Source organism: Leptosomus discolor, chromosome 25 (genome assembly GCF_034619465.1).
Source record: "Leptosomus discolor isolate bLepDis1 chromosome 25, bLepDis1.hap2, whole genome shotgun sequence".
NCBI classification, from domain to species: domain Eukaryota; kingdom Metazoa; phylum Chordata; class Aves; order Leptosomiformes; family Leptosomidae; genus Leptosomus; species Leptosomus discolor.
This window is the reverse complement of record NC_141415.1, coordinates 2,843,017-2,867,813: the sequence shown is the minus strand read 5'-3', so window position 1 is coordinate 2,867,813 and position 24,797 is coordinate 2,843,017. Positions and strand designations below refer to the sequence as shown.

The 24,797-nt window shown below is 64.0% G+C and overlaps 1 protein-coding gene across 1 annotated transcript; it reads right to left on the bottom strand.

Moving 5' to 3' along the window:
* Positions 1 to 13,116: 13,116 nt before the first annotated feature.
* Positions 13,117 to 23,514, bottom strand: ADAM11 (ADAM metallopeptidase domain 11). The gene is given in 27 exon segments (XM_086478167.1): positions 13,117 to 13,162; positions 13,699 to 13,789; positions 14,034 to 14,148; positions 14,244 to 14,412; positions 14,499 to 14,618; positions 14,695 to 14,794; positions 14,878 to 14,941; positions 15,543 to 15,593; positions 15,680 to 15,760; positions 15,868 to 15,960; positions 16,037 to 16,108; positions 16,406 to 16,505; positions 16,671 to 16,722; positions 16,821 to 16,911; positions 16,994 to 17,078; positions 17,154 to 17,320; positions 18,171 to 18,242; positions 18,338 to 18,412; positions 18,773 to 18,798; positions 18,801 to 18,997; positions 19,100 to 19,228; positions 19,326 to 19,411; positions 20,077 to 20,102; positions 20,105 to 20,142; positions 20,535 to 20,628; positions 22,058 to 22,258; positions 23,457 to 23,514. Coding segments are annotated over 27 exon segments (2,499 nt in total).
* Between the last annotated feature and the right edge of the window lie 1,283 nt (positions 23,515 to 24,797).

Sequence of the window (24,797 nt, the reverse complement as noted above, 5' to 3'; positions counted from 1 at the left end):
TATAGGTGAGGGCAGCGCTGCCTCTGCTCACAGAGCACGTCCCAGAGCCCCGGTGAGGGCTGCAATGGCAGAAGTCGGGGATGGTGACCGAGGCAGGATCCAGCAGGGATTGTTGTCCATGGTTTTTTTGAGCTGTCGGAGCACCCCGCGGTCTCCACAGGCCGGGAAGCGCGGGCAGAGGGGCGAGCATCTCTGACAGAGTGGGGAGCAGCCCTGGCAGAGCAGGGAGCATCCAGGTAGAGTGGGGAGCAGCCCTGGCAGAGCGGGGAGCAGCCCTGGCAGAGCGGGGCCCATCCAGGCGCAGCCGCCAGCTCCGTGCCCGGGCAGGTAACGCCGGCTGAGCCCCGGCCCGCGTCAAGTGCGGGGACAGCCGGGGGGTGCAGCGGGGCCTGGGCTCGTGCGGCCTCGCCTCTGCTCTCCAGGACACTTCACCTCGCCGTTATCTTTGAGCACGGGATTATCTCTGCATGAGTCAGTGCAGGCAGCTACAGGCAGCCTGCTCAGCATGTGCTGAAGTGTTTCCAAGTGCAGGAGCCGTCATTTAACCACAAATTTGCAGCAAGAAATGCTGGAACGCTTCAGGCATTTAACCGGCACTGGAAACGAAGGGTTCGGCTGCGGCGCTCTCCGCCAGCGGTACGTTTCTTGGGAAATCGCCCCCCTCGAAGCCATCGTGTCACGGCGGTGTTGGATCTTGTGCTCCGAAACAGGCCGGGAGTAGAACGCCCCGAGGTCAAAGCCGGGATCGTGCGCAGTCACCCCAGGCTTGGTTCGGCTGCTCCCTGCGGACGCCCGGCGCTGTTTGAGGCGCCCCTGGGTGTTCGCCTGGGCTCCGGCTGCTGCGCCGCGCGTCTCCCGGGGGTCCTGTGCCGCATCTGCCAGCCCCGCGCCGATGCCTCGGGTCCTCGCCGGCAGCACCTCGCGCCGAGACGCGATCCCAACTGAGCCTCCGTGTCGCCGGGCAGGGCGGCTGACGGCTCCGCCTTGTTTTCCTCTGCTGTAGAGGGAGGAGAACGCGACTTACTTTGTACCGGGTCTGGCGAGTACAAATTAGATCCTCTCTGTGGAGTGATTTTCCTGCTGGAAGCATAGGTTAGGGGGTTGATATTGGTAGCATTAAGTGTTCCTGACTGTAGCTGAGCTACAATCTTGTAGCAACTACACTGTTCTTCTTGTAGCTTGATTTGTGAATAATTCAGGAATTCTTGATGCCGGGTGCATCACTCACCAGCTACAAGGTTCCTTTGGAGACGAGCTGTTGGTTGAGACGCGACGGTTGCTCTCGTTGGCGTTTGCGGCGTGCCCGTCCTGTGGGTCGGACGTGCTGGGCCTCGTGCCGCTGCCCTGACACAGATCCTGAAAGACCGATCCGTTTGCACGAGTTTAATTCCGGTTTGCTGTAACGGTGGAACCAGACGTGACCCACCTTTCTACAGCAGCCTGGAAAGGAGCTCGGGGGCCTCCGCTCCTTCAGGGCTTGCCATTCAGTTTCTCCGTGTCAGAGGAGCCTTCAAATATCAGTTCATCGTTGCTTGGAAAATGACATTTTGTTTTCTACAGCGTGACATTATCCTTGTTGTGTAAATTCTGCCTTGATAGCTGGGGAAAAATGCCTTGGAAGGGGGAGTTGAAGGCATCTTTAATTTAATTTAAATGTGGTGACTCCATTGATCGATGCTCATCGGTGCTATGGAATAGTTTCTCTACGGTTCGGGTTTCGCTGTCCTCCTCCCTTTTATTTTTCTGTTGAACAGGCCGTTCCCGTTGCTTTTTGCCAAAGGACGTGTCGCCCATTGGTGGACCCGAGCCTGCTGCTCCCCCGGGAGCAGAACCGAGGCCCCGGCGGCTGCATCCCGAGCAGCGCGACACCCCGGGAGTTTCACCCTCGACCCTCGCTCAGGTCTGTGACTTCTCCTGCCTCGTGGCCTGGATCCCTGCGGGGGCCGAGCGGAGGCAGGAGCTGCGCACCCGCTGTCTCTTCGGGGGCGGCCCCGGCGCGTGGCTGACCCCCGTGCCGGCGGGGGCCGGGGCTGCGGCTGGCGCGGTGCAGAGCCGTGCGTCAGGCGGGACGCGCCTCCCCCGCGGCTGGGGGTCACGGGCCCCGTCGCTGGCCGTGAATGAAACGCTGTAAGTCAGCAAACCAGCGGTGACACGGTTTCGCTTTGCTGGGGGTACTGGAAAGCATCGTGCCGACTTCGCAGCTTTCGCCTTGCCCTTGTTTAAAGACAAGCTGGGACTTGAGTTACCTTTTTTCCCCACCTCTGAGCATTTGTTATCCCCAGAAATTCAGTATTCCTGTTACTGAATGTTTGCCAGGCTTTTTAGATCTTTTTCCATAAACTTCCGTAGTCACCTATAAATCCACGATCCGAAAACTTTTTAAAAAGCCCGTTCTGTGTGGAAAATGGTTTCGGTAACACGCTGACATTAGCCGGCGTCGGTATGTACGTGCGTGTCAGTAGTTCTGGAGCCTTCGGCTCTTACTCCCCCTGACCTTTTGTGCAGGGAAGAGGGTGAGGGGAGTTGACCCGTGTGGTACCTGGATTTAAATGTGAGGACTCCAAGCTCTGAAACAAAATTCCTCTCTCGCTTTCTGTTGCTGATAGCAATGTTTCATTTTTTCCTCTGAAGCTGGTATTACAGTGCTGAGCGATTCGTTGCTGCATATGTTCCTCTCTCATACACCGAAAATGAAGACTTAATGCATCGCAGAGCTCCTTTGCGTGTTAGCGCTAACTGGAATCACACCGGAGACCACAGCACGTCCCACTGGTGTGCACTGGTGGAAAACACTGGGAAAACACCAAGTTACAAAGAAAAGTTTGGGGGTTGTCTGTGGTTTTTAATGGAGGGAAGAGCCCCCCAAAAGTGCCGAACCCGCTGCTCAGGGCAGCTCCATCCAGAGCACCTGCCCGGAGGAGGACGAGGAGCACCGGGATAGGAATCAGCGTTCCTGGAGCTTGCTCAGCAAAGCGCTGCGCTCCGTTAATTGGTTCCAGCGCTAATTGAGGGTCTCTCCGCAGGTATGTTGGATGTTCTTAAACTCTTGTAGCCTCCGGAAGAGGTCGAAGCCCTTTGGAAGGCGCCCGTTTCCCCTGAGCTGGGTGACCCTCCAGCCCAGAGCGAGCCCTTTATCTGACATGGAAAGCATGAATCAGAAAACGCGGCTGATTAGTCAACCATATTTGGTAATAAACTCGTTAACGTTTCAAAAGGTCTTTGAGGGAGCTGTTGAGAAGTCAGTTTGATTACATCAGCTGCGTTTCTGTGGGCTTGTAGCTGGAACGTGCTCAGTGTGAGAGATTAACACGTGGGTTCCCTGGGAGGGTATTTTCCATATCCTCCATGAGAAAATAGGTAACTTTGCCTAGACAAACCCGTGCAATGTGTTACCTGGTATGTCACATGGATGTTACATGTGCAGTAGTCTATAAGTGCTCTTACAATGAGGTGGAGAGAGACGTGGAAAGGTACCGCAAAGAAATCAAAGCTGGATCGATCTGGTAGATTTTGTGATGAGATACATGATTCAGACAAGAAAAGTTAAATGTAAATGTTCTGGGCGTCAGTCACCGTAACGCGGTGCCACGTGGGAAGTTGTTTGGCCGGATGAGATGGGTTATTCTCACAAGCCAGGTAAAGTGCACGGGAGCAGTGCTGCAGGTGATGGGAGCACAGGGGGGAGAAGGGGCAATTGCCAGTCTGGGGGGCAGAAGAAACTGTCCTCTTGGTCTTTAGATCAAAATGTTTCGATATCTTGGTCTAATTGTTTGATATTTTGATATTTTCATTGATTTTTCCCCCCTACAAATGTCCAGCGTACTAGTGGAATTTGCAGGTAGCGTGGAACTGAGAGGTGTTTTGCAAAGCAACTGCAGGTTTGGAGATGGGAACTGCCGTTATCGGTGCTACGGGCCTGGCGTGACCTGGGTCAGTGCTCCCCCTCCTAGAGCACAACCGCTTTTCAGCGAGGAAATGTGAGCAGCCTTGAATCTCTCTTCAGCTCCTCTGCAGGTGACTTTGAGCAAATTAAAGGGAAGTTTGGGACACTTCCAGTGCCATGAAAAGGTGGTGGCCAGAAGTGCTTCTGTTGAAAATGGGTAAGTATCTGTGTTATTGAGGACTTTTGTAGTGTGGCCGGGCAGCTGCCAGATCACGTAGCAGCACTGCACGTGGCACATCGGGGGACGCCCGGCCCGGAGCCTTGCAGCGGGAAGAAACGTCTGAATTAAGAAAAGAGAATAGAAAATGAGTTTATTAAATGAAACGCAGGGAGCGAGGTACAGATGGACGTTCCGCCTCGGCTCAGAGCGCGAGCGTGACCCGCCCGGCACCGCCTGGTGGTGTGGGCGCCTGGCGCTCCCCTCCGAGGGAAATCCTCGCTGCCACGTGCAGTGCCGGAGTGCCTGGGTGCTGCAGGGCAACCTGGGCAGCACAGAGCTCCCAGGGGTAGGAACAGCCACCTTGCCCTAAATGGTGGGAGTAAGTGGCGAGACAGAGGGCGAGCGGGGAAGCTTTACACCTTGGGTCACCCGGAACGTGGGATTTCCAAGAAAACTGAAGCCGCTCTGAAGTTTCCTTCGTCAGTACGTCTGTTCGGTCGCGCTGGCCCTGAATGTTTCCTCCCTCTGTGCCGGGGGGAGGGAGGACAGTTCATTGCTGGAGGGGAGTGTCCCACCAGGCTGTGAAACGAAATTCTGGTTTAGTCGGTGGCTCCGAGATGTGGTTTCTCATTTTCTGTTGCCTTTCCTTGCTGACTGGCTGGTCGGAGCAGCAGCGTTACATAATGACCCCGTTGTTTTTTTAACCCAGAAGTAAGTTACGACTGTCTGCAATGCTGGGGATCTATGCCTTTCCTATTTGTAGGCATGTTTTGACGGCCAGTAAGGAAAGAGAAGATCCTTGTTAGGAAAGGAGACCCCAGAAGACCAGTAGTAGCCGCTGTAGGGGTGAGGAGACAGTTACATAAACAGCTCTGACCAGGAGTGCCACGGCGCTGCGGATATTCCGGAGAGGAGAGCCGAGATCTTGAGAGACTTCAAAGCTAATTTAATAAATTGCTGGTTGGTAGTTAGGAATGTAAATTCTTAAGAAGGACTAGGAAGAAAAGCTCGGGAAAGGGAAAACGGAGCCTTTTGTTTGTCAGATGCCAGTTTAACTCGGCAGCCTCTGGTCCCTGGCTCCTGCAATTTAACATAAGCTAATGAGGGCTTAACGTTGTGCTTGCAGTTGCGGGCGGGGGTCAGGGAGATGCGGGTCCGCCGTGCTGTGCCCTGCGCCGCGGCGGGTGGAGCGGGGAGTTCAGCGGCTGCCATCTCTGCCTGCGCTGACAAGGTGACATGGGCCCACTGGGGATTCTCAATTAAATTCTGCTGACCTGGATTTGAACTGCTGAGCTGTAAAACAGGCTGCACCTATCTCGCACGAGTGATCCCAGAAGCAATCAGCCGTCGTTTTCGAGTCACGCCTGTCTCTGCCTCGGCTGCTTGTGGGTTAAAGCTCACCGGCGGCAGAAATGTGAACTCAGGCGTTCGGGGACTGTTAATAAAAAGCAGCGGCAAGGCTGGCCCACGCCTGGAATGACACAGGCTTTGAGCTGGAAAAGACCTACAAGGCAATGCAGTCAGTGTCCTGGCCAGCAGGAGATTGCTTCTTAAAGGGCATTTGGAAATTTTTTTGTACAGTCTAGTCACCACAGACTCAAGGAATTGGGTTTCCCCCGTTTCCCCCAGGATATTTGCACCCTCCCCCCGGAGCTGGCGGTGGCGCAGCCAAGTGAAAGCGCACCAGAGCCTTCCATCGCGTTTTCGGGCCGCTGGCTGGCTGCTGGGCCAGCAAAAATCCTTCCCTTCCCATCGGAGGCTGGGGCTGTTCACACGCCTCCAGCCCCTCGGCCTCTCTCGCAGCGAGTGGTTCCCGATGCGGCCGCGCTTCGACCTCCGAGCTGCCCCCTCACCCGCAGCCTGTGCCGGTGGCAGCAACCCCTGGCTGCCAGCGGCTCCATCTTGTTCCCGTCTGGCCTTTGGCTGTCACCCCCGGTGCCACGGGGCTGCTCTCACCTGTCCCTCAACTGCTGAGCTGTGCCTGGGGGCTCAGCTCCTCCTGTCTTTTTTCTTTTTCCCCCAGTTTCGAGTGTTCGGTGCTATCGCGGTGTGCGGGGGGAGGTGCTGAGGCAGCCTTCGCGCACCCCTGTTGGGACCGGGGCCGGCTCCCCGTGTGAGCTCCCTCCACCTGCAGTCCTTAACCCGCCAAGAATTTTTAGAAGTGATTTTGATGTGTGTCTGGTTGTGTGCAGGCTTGGAAGGTCTGGTTTTGCGCTCAGGTCCTCAGTCTCTGCTGTTGAGCATTCTTCGTGGCTGTTAGACATCGAGTCAGTGGTGTCTTCAGTTGATCAGCAGAAGGTTTCAGGCTTTGATGTCTTTGTGTTCACCCAAAAGCAGGACAATACCCAGCTTTCCCGTGCAAAATGCTTTAAGCTCCACGTAACGCTGGGTGTGTTCGTTACCCCGAACCAGCTCCGTGGCACGACGAGCGGGAGGAAGCCTGCGAGGTGAGCGCGGTCACCCCGACCTGTTGCAGTTGCAAAGCTGCGACGAGCGTTTGCCAAAATTCCCGCGACGGTTCGGTCCAATCCGTTTCAGCTCAGCCTGCCCAGCGCCTCCCGCTCCACCCGCAGCTCGAGGCGCCTCCGCTGCAGACATGCTGCGCTCGGCGGCTGGAAACGCCGGTGCTCCCCTTCCCCCCGGCGTGCCTGGGTTCCGATCGGCGCTGGAGTGCCGTTTGGGCTGGCAGCGCGGTGTGAGGCGTGCGGGGCCGAGGCTGCGCGGAGCCGCTCACCTCTTTCCCCTGCACCGCCTCTTCTCTGTGCCCCGGTTTGTTTCTTGTTTCCAGCTGGAGCCTAAAGAGCGAAATTCCCAGACGGAGCTGGGATCTGCTTTTGCTTGACGTGTGCGTGCTCCTTCCGACGGCTTCTCGGCTGTTTGCCTGCAGAGTTTCTCCGTGGTGACAAAAAGGTGACTTTCCCTAAAATCTCCATGTACCAAATAAGAGCAGAGAGGCACGGCAAGGGCTTGCTTTGGTCCTGCTCCGTCCCAGCCACGCCGTGTGCCAGAGGACTTTGGGGGACAGCCAGAGCGGGCTCTGTCCCTCCCATCCTCTCCTCTCCTCTCTCCCTCTCCAGACCTCGGTTTCCCACCAGGAAGAGAGGGTGACACAGCCGAAAGAAGTCACGCTGGCTTCCACCATCGCCACTGGAGTAGAAAGCGCCTGTTGCTCGAGGGTGGGGGTGCGTGACTGGAGTGCTTCAAACAGGGAAGGGACAGACGGACAGTTTCCATGCCATGCGGTTCTGTCAGCCTTCGGAGGGTTTCCCAGCTGGAAAACGTGTGTCCTTGTTTGTGGTCGGAGTTCAGTTCAGGTTTTTCATTTATTTGCCTGGAAAATGAGGACGTCTTTTTTTTTTTTTTTTCAGCTGCCTCGTCAAGCCGGTCTTTGGGGTGTTACGTTCTCTTGCCTGTGGTTTATCCCCCAAAGAAACCTTCCTTCAGGACATTTCCCCATTTCATGTCACACGGCGGCGTTGCCTCCTGACCATCTGACGGCTCCCTCTGCTCCCAAAAGCTGCCCGAAACATCTCGGCTTCCTCGTGAGCCCAAGAGCTGAAAACCCCACAGCCTCCCTCTGCTCACGCAAGCTGCCGCTCACGTGGCGGCCCCCCATGCTGCAGCCCCTGCCGTGACCATGGTCCCGGGGAGTCCTTGAGGATGTTCTTCCCTGTGCGCACCCTGAAAGCAAAGTCTGCCTCGTTAGGTTGTAGTTGGAAAATCGCAGCCAGATGGTCAGTCATCAGCTTCGGCAACCAAAGGAGCGGAAATATTTTAGGTTCAAGGGTTTCCCATTATGTAATGGCACAGACGCTGTGGAAGGGCGGGTTTCTTATTTCTTTGGTTTTCCTAATAATGAGAGATTTACTATTTTTTTTTTGCCCACCATAAGTTGTTGAGATTGGCAGGATCCACCCGTAGAGGCCCGTTGCTGACAAGTTGCAGATAAGTTTGATTTTATCCTGTAAGTGACAACTGCTCTGATGAGACGTGTCCCCCAGACCCGCTGGGTCCTTTCCGGTGCGTTGCAGGTGGATATACCACACCAGGACGAGGGAGAGAGCTCTGCACCTTGGGGGAACCGAAAAGCCAATGCCAATCTCTCAGCCTTCGTCGGGGGGAGCATCTCTGCACCCGACAGGGAAATGGGAGACGGTGGCTTCTCCTTTGGGCGATGTGGTTAACCGTGAGCAAGCGCAGCTAAAATCTGGCACCGGTGGATGAGGGATGTGGATCAGAGCTGGGCGCAAAGAGGGTCTCTGACATAAAACTCGTGAGTTAGGAGTAGGACAAGGAGCTTGAGGACAGCCAGTATCTGGCCAGCCCGTGCTCTGTGTTTTGGGGCAGCTTCTTTCAAGGCAGAGAAGCTGGGTGATGTGATGGAGGAAGCTGGAAAGGAGCTGGAGAAGTTTGCGATGGAGAGGAACAGCAGCCTGGGGCATCGAGCGCCTCTGGGCGCTGGACCCTGCTGCCTCTTGTAGTTTTTGTGGTCCTGGGGCGTTGGCCAAGGAGCATCTCCCTTGTGCTGGGCATGTCCAACCCCACCGCAGCGTCCTCGTGAGCCCCAGCCTCCCCGGCGCAGGCAGCGGTGCTGGTGGGCAGGACCCTGCCCTAAGAAGCGGCGTGGGTACTGCATGACCCTCTGGGGCTGCAGACCAGAGCTGGGCCGCCTTTTAAGTCACGTTTTTTGTCCTCCTGACCCTGAAGGCCCTGAATAACTCAAGATTCAGAAACAATCTGTGCATCTGGAATATTTCTGCCTCACTCATTGCACTGGTATCTAGACACCAGCCCAAAATAGCTCCTCTCTGAGATGCATCTCAGTCATGGCTGGTAGTAAATCTGTGGCTAAAATCCTTCAGGGGTATAAAGACGTCTCTGCTGCAACGGGCTCCCGGTGTCGCAGGGAGGAGCAGAGCTGGTTGCTCCGAGCCTTGCCCTGGCCGGGGAGGACACTGCGACTGAGGAGACAGCGAGGATGGGGGGTGGCTCCTGGCGCAGACCCCCCTGGCTCAGCCGGGTGCTCGCCCCACGCTCCCTGCTGTGGCCGGAGGCTTCTCCAGCGTCTTCGCCCCACGCCGCCTCCTGCGGGGCCGTAGCTGCGGGGGACAGAGCCAGCAGATGATGGGGATCGCTTTAATAAGGTGAACTTGACCCTTCTTGAAACCAGGAGAGAGGCTCCCGCCTGGGGCTGGGTCTCCCCCCGAGGGAGGGAGCACCCTGGCAGCACCCCAAAGTGCTCCCGGGCACCCCCCAGCACCGCACGTGGGGCAGAGCAGGCAGCGCCTGTCCTCGCCCACCCCGGCCCCCTGGATGGTGTGTGTGGGCCCCAGCGCTCGCTGCAGGGTGGTGAATCGGGGCACATTTTTGTGCCACGCGCGTAGGGGGACACTGGAGTGGGTCCCTCCAGGGTTCTGCAGAGTGAGGGGCACCTCAGCTGGGGGCACCACCGGTCAGGGGCTCGGTCCCCTCTGGGGTGGGTTGTTGGGTTGTGCATTGCCCTGCATCCCGCCCCTTGTCTCTGGCTGGCAGAGCAGGGGGTCCCCCAGGGGAGTGACCCTCCCCGGGCAGGGGGATGCTGGGCCTCTCCCACCGCCACCAGGGCCGAGGGGGCTGGCAGCAACGCTTGTGTGGTGTCCCCCGTCTGCCACCGATTTTAGCAGCAAAGGACCCCGAGCAGGGGGGACGTGCTGCAGCCCCTCCCCAGCCTGTCCCTTCGTCCTCAGCCTCCACCCTCCCAGCTCGGGGCTGGGGGCTGCGGGGACACGAGTGGCCCTGGAGCATCTCAGGGATGTCAGAGCATCTTCTGCGCCAGCCAGCCCAGGCGTGCATGGGCTGGACTGGGGGAGCCCTCTCGTGGTCGATGTGCCGAGCAGTCCGGTTGTGCCAAGGAGTCCGGTTGTGCCACACTGTCCGGCTGTGCTGAGCTTTGCCAGACCAGCCCCAGCTGAGATCCCCCAGGCTGGTCCCCTGGGAAGATACTCCATCCTCGTGGCTCCCTCTGGGAGTTGGGGACCCATCCCCGAGTCCCCATCTGCCAGGGGCTGCTCACCCCACTGCAAAGCCAGGCGGGACCCTACACGGAGCTAACTCAGCCCGAGGGTGTCCCTGGGAGGGGACGAGGACCTGCCCCTGTGTCCCTGTGATGGGACAGTGAAGAGCTCTTGCAACCCAGAGATGGGCAAGGGACTGGTCCCCATGCTGGGACAGTGACTGGTGCCCATGGCGGGACAGGGATGGAGCAGTTTCCTTACACTGGGACAGGCCCAGGGCTGAGCATCTGCGGTGGGATGGGAACAGCCACGTGTCCCCATGGCGGGGCAGGGTCCCCAGGGGGCAAAAGCTCAGAGGGCGGGAGCTCAGCGGCCCTTGCCACGTGCCGTCACCTCCATACGATGGGACCCCCAACTCCGACATGAAGGTTGGGACGGTCCCAACCCTTGGGAACGGGCTGGATTGTGGGACATGGGGAGGATGTTGGTGGGATGAGGTGGGGGGGGACCAGGAACGGGAATATCCTCATGGGTGACATTTCTCCGGCGCCGGTGAAAAGCAGAACCCCATCATTTTCCAAATCTTTATTGTAAATAAATTCTGCGACATTGCAGGAGGCTTCCCGGGGGCCGGAGCCAGGGCCGAGCGAGGAGCAGGCGGCGTCTCCGGCAGCGGCGTCTCCGGCAGCGGTGGCAGCGGCTCCCCAGCGCGTGCAAAGCAGGAGCGCGAGACGAGGCGCAGGCGTTCGGGGACGGGGGGCGGCGAAGCCCCCCTACCCCACGACCCCGGGCCCCGTCCCGGTAGCGCGGAGCGAGGCGGTGCGGGATGGCGGTGCGGCTGGCGGTGAGTTGGCGGGGCGGGGGGGTGGGATTTGCCACCGCCCCGGTGTGCTTGTCCCCTGCCGCGTGCCGGGACGGGGCCGTCGGCTCAGCCTGCTGGGGGGGTCTGGGGGGGGCTGGTTTGCTCTCTTGGCTCTGGAAGCACCGGGTGCACCCCCCTGTCCTGGCCTCAGGCCCTCCCTGGCATGTCCGCAGTGGCACCAGCGGCACCGCGTGATCTTACAGCGTTAAAATCATTAAGAAAAAAACCCCAATATTTATATATATATATATATATTAATGTCCCCAAACCCAGTGACAACGGTGGCTTCTTGCTCTGAAACAGGGGTGTCCCCTCACCACGGGGACCACCCCGGCACTGTGGCCATGATGGCTGTGGGGACATTGTGGTGACAGTGATATAGAAGGGGGGGGTTGGTCCGGACCCCCGCCCCGTGCCCATGGTGGCCCCAGGTCCCCGTGTCCCCCAGCCCATCAGTGATGTGTCACATGAGGATCCACCACCAATGCCAAGCCTGGGGACACTCAGCCACCCCCCTGTCCCGCCGTCACCTCCCAACCCCCTGGCATGGTAGTGCCCTGTCCCCTGCCTGGTGCCGCCACAGCCCCTGGCTGGGCTTGGGGACACCCTTGGGGACACCTCCATGGCAAAGGGGCATGGTGGCAGGCAGGGACACTGGGCAAGAGAGGACACAGAGGGGACACCCTCGCACCGCCATGGGCACGGGGTACCCTCCCCTGTTGTCCCCCCACCGAGTGCCACCAGGAATGTCTGCACACATACACACACACTCAGTGTCACCAGGGGTGTCCTGTGTCCCGTCCCACCCCCCGATGCTGAGTGTCACCAGTGGGTGAAGGGACCAGCGTGGGCCCCCAGTGCTCCGTGGTGCTGTGCGTTGGGTGGCCCTATGGAGCCACCCCATGCAGGGTGACATGTGCCGCGTAGCTTGTGCCATGGGGATGGGGTGACACATCCCACCCACCCGCCATGGGGCTGGGGGACACCCAGCAGGTGCTGTGCCGGGGCAGGGGGTGCCCCTGGGCGGGGGGAGAGGTGCCACCAGCCTGACGTGGGGCTGGGGTGACATGTGCCACCCAAGCAGCCCCATGTGCCACCAGCCCGGGGCTCACCCTGTACCGTAGCCCCAGTGCCACCAGTTTGGGGTTCACCTGCCTGAGCTGGGGAAGCGGGGGGGCAGTCCCTGCCCTAGAGGATGAGCCTGTGGCACCCATGGGTGCCGGTCCCCACCGCTGGGGGCCTCAGGGACCCATGGCTGGGTGCAGCCATGACACTTGGGGGCAGGGGAGCATTTGGGGGGACATCCCCCACATGGGGGGGCTGCAGAGCCGCTTTTGGGGCGGGGGGGGGGAGGTGGCGCAGATCTGGCCCCCATGGACCCGACCCCAGACCTGGCATCTGGGGTGGGAGGGACACGACTCCCCGGCCCTGCTCTGGGCGGGGCGGGGGGTGCTGCTGGCCTGGTACTGGGGTATACTGGCCTCATCCTGGCGTCCACTGGCCTACCATTTGGGAGGACCCGGGCCCCAAAGCTGGAAGATGCTGATGGGAGGGGGGGAAATGTGGGACTGGGGGGCGTCCCCCCTCAGCCCCGCAGGTACATTCATCCCGGTGCTGGGAGTGCTGCCGGCCCCGGGGCGGGGGCCGGGGGGGCCCGTACATTCGTGGTGGTGTGGTGGGGGTCGGGGGAGGGGGGGGGGGTGTTGGTCCCGGGTGTCCCCCCCTGCCCCCCGCTCTCCTCCTCGGCCGGACTCTCGGCAGCGGCGCCTCGTTTAATTGCTGTTAATGAGGCGCTGGGGGGTGGGGGGGTGGGGGGGGCAGCACGGCCCCCGCTCAGGCCCCCCCGGACCTGCAACACAGAAGTGGGGTGCATTTAGTGTGGGGCTGTGACACGTGGTGGGGGGGGGACACATGGGGGGGACACTGAGCTGAAAAGAGCCAACACTGGCGTGGGGGGGGGGGGGCTGCTGCCATGCCCCCCCCCCCAAAAAAACACCGTCTCTTTTCAGCTGTGGGGGCACAGAGATGGAGACAGCACGGCCGGACACACAGCGACACGGACAGACGGGCCCAGGGGGGCTCCCACGCCGTCAGGCTGCCGGACGGTGACGGTGACGGTGACAGTGACGGTGACGAGGAGACGATGGGGGGGACACGGTTACACTCCCTGCTGCGCCGGGTCGTACCTTCCTCGGCGGATGTTCCTTGGGGGGCGGCGGGGGGGAAAGGAGAGGAGCGTTAGTGCCACCCCCGTGTCCCTGCTGTCCCCCCCTGGTGTGTCGTGTGTGTGTGTGTGTCGTCGTTGTGTCCCCCCCCCGCCAGTGTCCCAGGTCCCACAGGCAGCAGACGTGTCCCAGTGCAGGACCACACACGGGGGCCACCGACACAGCCCCCGCCCCCATCACCCCATGCTTGGGGACAGACACGGCCAGGATGGAGCAAAGGGTCGGGGTGACAGTGAACCCCCAGTGCCACATGCAGGCAGGGCAGGCAGGGCCAGGGGTCAGGCAGGGGCTGGGACAAGGGGTCAGGCAGGGGCTGGGGACCAGGCAGGGGGCCAAGGGGACCAGGCATCCCCAGCCCGCTGGGGACCACACTGCAGGTGATGCCCAGCCGGGGGGGGACTGGTGGTGCCCCCACCCAGGGGTGCCCGGGGTGTCCCCAGGAGGGTAGGGGCCTGGCCCCGGTGCGGTGACGGTGCCAGCAGCGGAAGGGGACGAGCCATGCGGCGGCTGCTTACTTAAATCCCCAGCCTGTCCCCCCAAGGACGATGGCAGCCACCAGCACGGCCCCCGCGATGGAGCCGATAATGATATTGGTGCCACTGGGACCTGTGACAGAGGGGACAGGGAGGAGGGGACAGGGACACACGTCAGTGGGGGGGGGGGGGGACACGGACACGGACACAAGACCCAGCTGTGCCCAGCTGAGCCATGGCACTGGGGGGAATAGTGACACTGGACCCCCTGGGGGTGGCTGGGGACAAAAGAGGACACCCCAGCCTGTGGGGACCGGGGACACCGGGGACACGGGGAGCTCCCCCCCCCCCCGCCCCCCCACACGGGGCGCACAGACCCTTGTATCGCTCCGTCTCCCCTGTCGGCTTCGGCTCGGGGATGGGGTCGTAGACGCTGCAGTCCTTCCCCGTCCACTCGGTCCGGCAGATGCACTTGCCCTCGTTGCTGCAAACCTGCGAGGGGACGGCGTCACCTCCCCCCCTGCCATGACACCCCCCTGGGTCCCCTTTGTGTGTCCCTCTCCCCCCCCCCGCACCATGTCCCTCACCCCGTGGTCGAAGCAGATCTTCCCGTCCCAGCTGCCGGGGCAGGAGCTGAAGTTAAAGGCCGTGGCTGGAAGGCATTTGCGGTCGAGACACAGCATGCCGGGCCCGCAGGGCGTCCCGTCCTCCACGTAGCTCAGGTCCGAGCCGTCCACCAGCTGCACGTGGCCTCCCCTGCGCCAGGACGGAGAGCGCGGGTGACGCCGGGACCCCTCCTCCCCACCCGGGGATGTCCCTGTCCCCACGGCGGTGGCACCCACCTGCAGTCTACGTAGCGGTTTTGGTGGAAGAAGGTGGTGGTGGCGATCTCGCCGCTGAGCTCGCCCAGCCGGGGCGCGCCCGAGATGTTGGCGCAGAGGAGGAAGCCGCAGAGGACGTCCCTGCAAGGCACCGGTGGCATCACCGGGGCGGGCGGGTGGCACCCGGGAGGGGACACGGGGGACAAGGCTCACTCACTGCTTGTTGCACTGCAGCCAGCCCAGGCCCTCGCGCCCACAGTTGCCCCTCTCGGTCCCCTCCACGTTGAGCTTCTCGTAGCAGAAGCGCTCGGCTGAGCCTGGGAGGAAACAGGTGTCACCCGCTTGTCACCCCCTGTCCCCTCCCAACCCCTGGCAAAGCCACCCCGGGGCCAACACTTACCGCGGCCCCACAGCGCGTTGCATTGCCGGTCTCTGGTTTTGCAGCGCCCGCCGTAGCATCGTCCCTGGGGAGCAGGGAGAGGGGTCCCGGGGCTGGGGAGGGGCTTGCACACGCGTGTGCATGGCCATGGAGGCCGTGCAAGGATGATGACACCCCACACCCCCCCCCCATCCCCCCCCCATGCTCGTGCTTGGCCCTGGGAGAGCCACGCCGGCTGCACGGGCAGGGGGCAGGTTCGTGGGGGCGGGGGGAGCCGAGTGTGTCAGTGTTCGGGACACGGGCCCCCACGTGGGCGGTTTGCACAGCCCCCGGGGGCAGCTGCACGCGGGCGAGGGGGGCTGGCACGGCCCGTGTGTGCGAGGGAGCAGCGCACGGACCGGAGGGATCCCGCGTACGGGGCCCACGGCCACGCGGGCACGGGAAGGCGTGGGGCACCGGGCCCGCAGCCCCGGCCTCACAGCGTCGGGGCGAGGAGCTGGCGCACGGGGAGGGCTCGCACACCCCGGGGACCCCGAGCCGCCTCGCCCCGACACCCACACCCGCGCACGCGTGCGTGGCTCAGCCGGGGCTGCCGCTGCCGACACGCCCGAGCACCGGGATGCTGGAGCCCACGGGGACGTGCCTGAGCCTCACGGCCGTGCCCTGCCACGCCGGGCCGGACTCACCTGCTCGTTTTCACAGAAGTAGCCGTCCAGCTTGTGGAGGTTGGGGGGACACTGGGGGGGGACACAGAGAAGAGGATGGGTGATGCCCCGCGGCCCCGCGACGCGTCGCCCTGTGTGTCCCCCCCAGCCCAGCTCACCTGGCTGGAGTCCCCGGTGCAGCTCTCGGGGATGTCACACTCGTTCACGGCCTCCCGGCAGGACACGCCACGCGGCTCGTACTGCACCGGGCAACAAAGCCACCACGTCAGGAGCCCGTGGCACGGGAACCCCGGCGGCTCTGGCCGTGCGGGATGCCGGATCCCTCCCTCCCGCCCCGGCCCCGCACCTTGCAGCCTTTGCAGCAGAGCCCGTCGCTGCACATGGCGTCGTGGGTCAGCGTGCACTTCTTGCAGCAGTTCCCCCCGCTCTTCGCGCACTCCTGCCGGAACAGCCGCCTCAGCCCCACGGCCACGCCGGGGCACGGCCGCGCCAAGCAGACCCCGGGCCCCGCTCACCGCCAGCGAGCCGCAGTCGCACTCCTCTCCCGCCTCCACGAAGCCGTTGCCGCACTCCGGAGGGTCCAGGAGCTGCCAAGACCGAGAAGAGGGGGGAGCAAGCGATGCTGGGGGGGCCCCCGAGCTGGGTGGTGCCACGAGCCCCCCCAGGGGATGGCAGGACCCCCAAACCGCTTGCCATCAAGCGCAAGAGTCCGGCTCTTTCCCCCGCTGGGGACACCGGGTTTGATGCCGGCACCGTTACCTTGGATGTGGCAGGGGCCGGGGGAGACCACAAGTCCCAAGGGACCCTCGGAGCCACCCTCAGGGTGTTGTTCCCCCCCTGTGATGGCCGTCCCAGGGCTGGGGGCTTCGGCAGGGGACCGTTACCTTCAGGGGTTTGTTGAAGAGGCAGCTGCCGCCGCCGTCCTGCAGGAACTGGTTGTACTCGTCGATGCTGCAGCGGGAGAACTTCCGTGGGAGGTAGTACCTGCCGGGTGGGGGTCACCGTCACCCCCCTGCGCCGCCCGGGTGGCATCGCCAGGCACGGCTGACCACCCAAAATGGGGCAGGAGCCTTGACGGTGCCCCCGCCGCAAGCAGTGACATGCGGCACATGGGGGACGGTGGCAGCGCCACCCCGCGTGGGCACCCACCCTGTGTCCTCCATGATACAGCCCAGCCACGAGTCCGGACACCGGCAGTCCCCTGGGAGAGAGGAGGCAGGCTGGGAGTGCCGGCTGTCCCGCCGCCAGCTTGGTGGCACCGCGGTGTCCCCACCCCACTCCCAGGGGGGTGGCGGGTACCTGCGGCCGTGCGGTGCTTGTTCCACATCATGCCCACGTTCTGCCCCAGCGTCTGCGCCAGTGTCACCGCCATGGCCGCCACATTGCCGTACTGCACAGGAGGGACGAGGGAGTCACCGGAGGGACACCCCCCCATCCCCATCCCGCTCTCATGGGCGTCTCGCTGCACCCACCTCGTTGACACCTCCAGCGCGGGCGGGCGAGCAGATGCCCCCCACAAAGGCGGTTCCACTGCGGCTGCTCTGAAACGTCCGACCCCTGCGAGGAAGAGGATGGTGGGGACAGGGACGGCAGCTCCCGGCCCCGGGGAGGTGACGTGGCCGCGACGCTCACGAGAAGAGGTGGACGGTGTCGCTCTGCTCCGCCAGGCCCTCGCGCCGGTACTTCACAAACTCGTTCAGGGTCTCCAGGGAGTCTTCCCCCATCCGGATCCGGTCCTCCGAGGCCCACGTCTCCATGGCCACCAGCACGATGCGGGTGTTGAGCTGCTCCTTGTAGATCTGCAGGGGCGAGGGGATGGCACTAGGGATGAAACCCCCTCGCCGGGACAAACCCACCAGCTACCAGCGACAAACCCCTGGGAAACACCCACCACCACCAGAGACAAAGCCATCAGGTGCCAGGGACCAGCCCTCTGGGGACAATCCCACCTGGGGACAACCATCCCACGGACAAACCTACCAGGAACCAGGGATCAACTCCCTGAGCACAAATTCCTCAGGAGCTGGGCAGAACAACCCCCCCCCCCTCTCCCAGTGACAATCCCCCGGGGACAAACCACCAGTGGGATGAGCCCAGCAGGTGCTGCAGACGAAACCCCTGGGGACAAACCCATCAGGTGCCAGGGAAAAAGAAACCCAGTGGGACAAACCCCCTGGGGACAAACCCCTAAGGGACCAGCCCACCAGGTGCTGAGGCCCAGCTCCCTGGGGACAGACCCCACTGGGACAAACCAACCAGGAACCACCAAGGACAAACCCACCAGCTGCTGGGGACAGTCCCCTCAAAGACAAACCCACCAGTGGGACAAACCTCTGGAGAACAGTTGTGTCCCATCCCTGCCACCACCAGGGACAAACCCCCAGGGACCAACCCACCAGGTGCTGGGGACAAACTCCCTGGGGACAACCTCTGCCAGGGACAAACACCCACCCACGGACAAACCCACTGGGCCAAACCCCCTGGAATGACCCCCCCAGGAGACAAACCTACCAGGGCCAAACCCTCTGGGGACAACCCCATCGCTCCAGGGACAAGCTCCCCAGGGATATCCCCCCCTGGAAATGAACCCCCTAGAGACAAACCCACGGGTGCCAGGGACAACCCCCACCCAGGGACAACCCCTCTCACCATGTCGGCCAGGTTGACCACGGACTTGGCGAAGTTGCTGGTGAGAACCACGGATTTGCGGAGCTGCAGAAACTAGGGGGGGCAGCAGGAGCCAGATTGGGATGGGGCACGGGGGCCACCCTGACCCTTCACCCCACCCCACAGGCCCTGGGACCCCCTGCACTTACCAGCTGATGGTCGTTCACCACCGCCAGCTCGATGTACTTGGTCTCGCTGTGAACCGTGTGCTGGGCTCGGCGTACCTGCCGGCGGGAGCCCATGGCTGAGCCGGCTCCGGCAGGATCCACCCCGGCGCAGGGGCTTTATGACCCCTTAGTGGCCATGAGGGATATTTGGGGAGCATGGAGGGGGAAAGAGCTGCCTGCGTGGGCTCGGGGGTGGCTCCCCTCCAGCTGCAGCATCTCTGGTGGGTCCCCAGGGCACCCCGGGCTTGTGCGGGAGCAGCATCCTGCAACCGCGTCCCCAGCACCCACAAACCAGCCCGGCCGCACCATGGCAGAGCTGTGCCGTGGGCAAGCGGCCACCCCGGCGAGGCGGAGCTGGCAGCTGGAGGCCAACCGGGGTCAAGCGCCCCTTGTCCCCAGTCCCGTGTCCCCACTAACCTGCCGCCGCCGCCGCAGCTTTGGTAACCGCTGGTGAGGCTCTGGTTCAGCGCAGGGAAGAGGCAGCCTGGAGGGAAGGGACAGAGCTGGTGGGGTGCAGGACACGGGGCCACTAGGGCCACCGTCACTGTCACCAGTCCTCGGGGCTGAGCGCTGGCTCCACGCGCAGGCTCACCCGGCTGGGCGCAGCTGGGGGACGCGCTGGACGATGTGTGGTCGAAGGCCCTGCCACAGGGAGACGAGTGTCATGGTCACGTGTGGATGTGACAGCATGGAGGGGGGGGGGACAGCCATGTCCCCACGGCTGTCCCTGAGCTGCAGCCAGACCCAGAAGGCTGCAGTGGGGAAACTAAGGCAGGCACATGGCGGGTCCCGGCACCACCACTCACCTGCCCGTGCTCGGCGCCCACCTGGGGCTCAATCAAGTAGGTGGCTCGGCCGTCCGAGAAGGACCCCACTGCAAACAGAGACGAGGGGTAACAGGGTGCAGGGGGGTGCAGAAACCCCCTCCCCCGACCCCCTTTTGGCCCCCCCGGCGGCAGGGGGTACTCACCGCAGGCCCTGGCAGCTGGAGAGAGCCGCGAAGGAGCGGGGCTGCCCCCGGATCCGGCCCTGGTAGTAGCAGTGCTCCCCCGCGCCCTGCCAGAGCGGGGAGAGGGGGCTGAGCCGGCCGGACCTGCCCCTGCCCCCGGGTCCATCCTGCCCGGTGCTGCGCAGGCAGCTGCCCCCGGGCCGGCGTCCCCAGGAGCCCACGCGCGGGCCGGCGGCGCTGGGACACGCTGTTGGCACCCTTGGGGTGCGCCTGGCACCCACGGCACCTGGACGGGCACCCGCTGCCTCGGGCAAGGCTGGCAGCACGTGCCAAAGCACCCAGAGGATCATCCCCCCCCCCATCACCCACCAGGGCAAGCACCTCGATGCAAGGGCTGGGCACCCCAGGGGCGGGGGGGGGCACCCCCGAGGCCACCCAGGTGGAGATGCCGAGCTGCTGGTGGCCGCTTGTGGACTTCTGCTGGATTTAGAAATTTGCCACCACAACCCCAGAGCTGGCACGGCACGGCATGGCACAGCTTGGTGTGATACGGCACAGCTCGGTGTGTGATACGGCACGGCACAGCTCGGTGTGATACGCCATGGCACGGCACGGTGTGATACGGCACAGCATGGCATGGCATGGTGTGATACAATGGCACAGCTCGGTGTGACGCGGCATGGCACAGTGTGACACGGCATGGCACAGCGTGGACATGGCACAGTTCCGGCACAATGAGGTATGGCACGGCACGGCACGGCACGCAGCTTACCGTGCTGTGGCTGCCGTTGCTGCCGCGCCGAGGTGCCGCTCCACGTAGTGTGATGCGAGGAGGTGGCTGCCGGGAGCAGGCGGGGGGTGAGAGGCCGCAGCGGTGGGGAGGAAGGGGAAGAAGAGGAGGAGGAGGAGGGAGATGGCAGCAGCCGTGGCCCTGCCGGCAGCACCCTCATCATGCACCCACCCACCACCCATGCAGGTGGCATCACCCCGGCATGGGACCCCCCCCTGCTTTGGGAGGGTGCTGGCACCCCATGGGCCCCTCTCCCAGACCCCCAGCTCAGCCCCCACACCGGAGCTGGGATGGCTCCACAGAACCCACCCCTGTTCCCAAGGACCCCCAGATTCTCCAGCCCCGCCCTCCTGCCCGGGGGCAGCAGCAGCCCCACGGCGGGTGCCCCCAGCCCCATGGAAGGTGCCCCCCACCCCACTGGGACCCCCAGGGCCTCTCACTGGTTCAGCCGGAGGTCGAGGGTGAAGGCCGAGCCGAAGGCGCGCACCACGAAGCTCACCCGTGCCAGGTGCAGCCCCTGCAAGGGAGCCGGAGCTGTCAGCCCCCCGAGCTGCCCCCCGAGAAAATTAAAAACTAAAATAATAATAATAAAAATCCCCAACCCAAATATGCAGCCGTTAAAGGTGCACTTTTATTTTTAACTCCCAAAAATTCAACGCAAAGGAAAATGCTGGGGTTTTGCCCCAAAATGATCACTGTGCTGGGCGGGCACCCCCATCCCGTCACCCACCTCCTCAGGAGCCGTATTTGGGTAGGGGTTGCTGGAGCATCACCCCCACCCCAGCAGGCCCAGCTGGGCCGTGGCGGTGCCGAGCCGGCGTTTCACCCGCCCTGCGGCGCCCGTCGCTCCTGACCTAATTCCTGCCGGCGGCAGCGGGAGCTGTGCTCTGCGGCGCCCGCCTGAGACCCGGCAAACTCGCCGCAAGGGTGAGGGTCCATCACCAGCAGCGTGTCCCTCGGGAGCCCCGGGGCTTCGCTCCGGGGGGAAACGGTGGCCAGGAGCAGCCAAACCCTTCTTGGGGTGCCCCGTCTCCTCACTGAGACCCCGGGCGCAGCTCAGGACGGTGACGTGGGGACGAGGACACGTTTGCCACCACGCAGCGCCCCGGGGAGGGGACATCCCGGGCCAAGACCACGTCCACGGGCTCAGGCAGGGTGGCGAGGAGAGGCTCGCTGGGGCTCTGCCGGTGCTGTCACCGGGACCCAACCCCAAATTCCCTGGGATCCGCAGCCGCTCCATCCCCCCGCAACGCCCTGGCTTAACACCTCCCTGAAATCCAACGAGCGCCGGTGGTGGCCCAGCCACCCCCCCGGCGTTTCCCGGCGCCTGGTGCTTTTACTTAACGCTGGGTTTAAATCACCTTTGCGGCAATTGCAGCTCATTATTTCGCCTTTTATCCGGTGAGGACGGGGGGATCGATGCGCGCCGGCCTCCGCAGCCGCCACTGCCTCTTTGAAAGCATCAACCCCCCTCGCTGTGCCGGATGGGACACGTGTGCCAGCTCCCCAAAACGCCGGACAAACCGGCCGCCAGCCCCAGGGTGAAGGTCACCGGCCGGCGTAGATGCACCGATCCCGGGGTGGGGAGAAACGGCCTCGGCTGGGGGACGGTACCGGGTGGGACGCGCGGGGCTGCTCCCACGTGGCCTGGATCCATCCTCCCCGGCGCCAGAGTCATGAGCCCATTCATTCCGCAGGAGCCCTGCCTGCTGCCTGCCTGCTGCCCGCTCCCATTTCATCTCCCCCGACGCCCGCACACGCACCGCCGGTACCCAGATTTAATGGGATTTCGTGGCACACACCGGCAACCGTATGGTCCCCGGGGGGACGAAGGCCTCGGTTTGGGATGCCGGTGGCCACGCACATGCTGGGGTGCGGCGAGGCTGGCAACGGCGGCTGCCTGGGGACCTGCCCACCCACCAGGGACCCCAGGCAGGGAGAGGAGGGGGGGGTTGCAGTTCACTTACGGGGCCTCCTCCTCCTCCTCCTTCTCCTCCTCCAGGCTCATTCCTGACCCTGGTGTCCAGCTGATGCTTCTGGACTTCTCCTCCCGAGCTCTGCCCCACCAGCCTGCTGGGGTGGGTGATTTGGGAAACGACCTGCCCGTCCTGCCATCCAGCCCGAGGGAGCCTCCGCTGCAGCGAGCCGGCCTGCACGGCGGGACCTGCAGGCGAGGGGAGCCGGTCACGGCGGCCCCGGGAGGGCTGGGGACACGGGGGCCGGGGATGAGGAGGGCTGGGGACGAGGAGGTGCTCTGGGGGTGACCCAAGTGTGGAATTGCATCCCAAATGGACACTCATGTCCTGGATGGGATGGTGCCCAGGGGATGTGAGGGTAGCATGGGGACATGTCCCAGGCTGGACGGCTGTGGGACATGGCAGGGGACACCCAGGTATGGTGGTGTGTCCAGAGGGGGACACCCAGGAAGCACCGACTAGGGGGTGCCCAGGGGATGTGGGGGACCGGTATGGGGACACATCTGGGAGGTGAAGTTCAAGGGGCCTCGGATACAACGGCACATCCTGGAGGGGACACGCAGGGGACACTGGTAAAGCGATGCATCCCAGAAGGGGGCACCCAGGGGACGTGGGGGGACCCAGGAACGCCATTGCACCTGGAGGAGGCGGTGGGGGGGGGAAGGTCTGGACACAGCAGCGCGTCCTGGAGGGGACGTCCAGGGGACAGGGAGGGCCGGGATGGGGACATCTCCCGGGGGTATGTCCAGGGGATATGGGGGGCTGGTATGGGGACACCTCCAATGGGAGATGGAAGGCTGGTGGAGGGACACCTCCCAGAGGGGACACGCAGGGGACATGGAGGGCTGGTAGAGGGACACCTCCTGAGGGGTCATGGAGGGCCTCTATGTGGACACTCGCCAGAGGGGACACCGAGGGGGCAGGAGGGCTGGTGTGGGGACACCGCCGAAGGGAACACCCAGGGGACATGGAGGGGCCGCTATGGGGACACATTCCAAGGGGACACGGAGGGCCGGCATAGGACATCTCCTGGGGGGCCACCCGGGGGCCGCTGTGGGGCCACCTCCCGAGAGGCCCCGGAGGGCTGGCGCGGGGACACCCCCGCGGGGACACCCGGGGGACCCCGGGGTGCGGGGCGGGGCCGCCCCGGCGGGGGGCAGCGGGGGCGGCAGGTGCGGGGCGGGAGGCCGGGGGGGGGGGGGGGGGGGGGGGGGGGGCGCGGGCCCGGCCCCTCCCGGGGCGCTGCGGGGCGGCGCTGCGGAAAAATGTGTCGATGCAGCGAAAAAGCCGCAGCGGTGGCGGCGGGGCCGGGAGCGGGGAACCGGGGAGCGGGGAACCGGGGAGCGGGGAAGCGGGGAGCGGAGCGATGGCGGGAGCGGGACCTACCTGCCCGCGGGGTGAGCGAGAGGAGCGCGGCCAGCAGCCAGCCCCGCAGCGGGCTCATGGCTCCCTCATAATCCGAGCGCGGCCGCGCCGGGCCCGTGGAACCGGGGACCGTCCTGTCCGTCCTGCCCGTTCCTCCGCCCCGGGCCGGGCAGGGAGCGGCCGCCGGGCCGGGAGCGCCGCCCCCGCCACCCTCCCCGCACGCCCGCACGGCACCGGGCCCGCCGCCGCCACCGGCACCGGCGCCGGCAGCGGCACCGGCAGCGCCCGCCCCGGGGCCGCCCCGCCCCGCCCCGGCCTCGCCACCGCCCCCCCCCCCCCCCCCCCCCCCCCGCTCCGGTGTCGTCGTGTATCGTGTCCGTGTCCCCCCCCCCCCCCCCCCCGCCCCGCCCCGGCTGCCGCAGCGCCGCTGGCAGCCCCGCGGCATTGCAGCACCGGAGCGCCCGGCGGCACCGGGACCCCCTGGCCGGTCCCACCCCCGGGGACCGGAGCCCGCCATCCCCCCCGGTACCATATCCTGAGCCGGTACTGGGGCCCTGCCAGCCGCTACCGGGCTCCCCAACCGGGACTGGAGTGGAAAGGCACAGCCAGACCCGTAACCAGTGCCGGACCCCCCACACCAGTACCGGCCTTACCAGTCAGTAAGGGACACCCCCTCAGCAGTACTAGGCTTCCCAGCCAGTCCCAGACCCCCCCAACCAGTACCGTCCCCCCCACCAGTACAGGACACCCCCATATCAGCACTGCCCCCCCCCCAAGCCAGGATTGGAGGGCTCCAGCCAGTACCAGACACCCCTACCCAGCAGTACAGGTCCCCCACCCACCAGTACTGGGCTCCCAGCCAGTATCAGACCCCCTCCAGTCAGTACAGAATGCCACCACACCAGTACTGCCCCCCCAGACAGTATCAAACCTTCCCACACCAGTGCTGCCTCCTCGCCCCCAGCTGGCACTGAAGCCCCCCCCCCCCCCCCCCCCCAGTTGATACTGAGTCCCCAGCCGGCCCCAGGTTCCTAACTGGTCCCAGGTGCCTAACTGGCCCCTGGCTTGCACTGGAGCTCCCAGTCAGTTCCAGGTAGACCAGCCACTACCAGAGCCCCTCCAGCCAGCACTGGAGCTTCCAACTGGTACAAGGCCTCCAACTGACACGAGTACTCAACCAGTACCAGGACCCCCAGCCATTATCAGAGCCCCCCAGCTGGGACTGAAGCCCCCCAACCGGTACCAAGCCTCCTCAGCTGGACTTAGGCCCTAACTGGTCCCGGGTCCCCAGCTGGTGCTGGTGGTGGCTGCAGGATCCCAGCTCTGGATGGAGCCTGGGGTCCTGGGGAGGACGCTGAAACC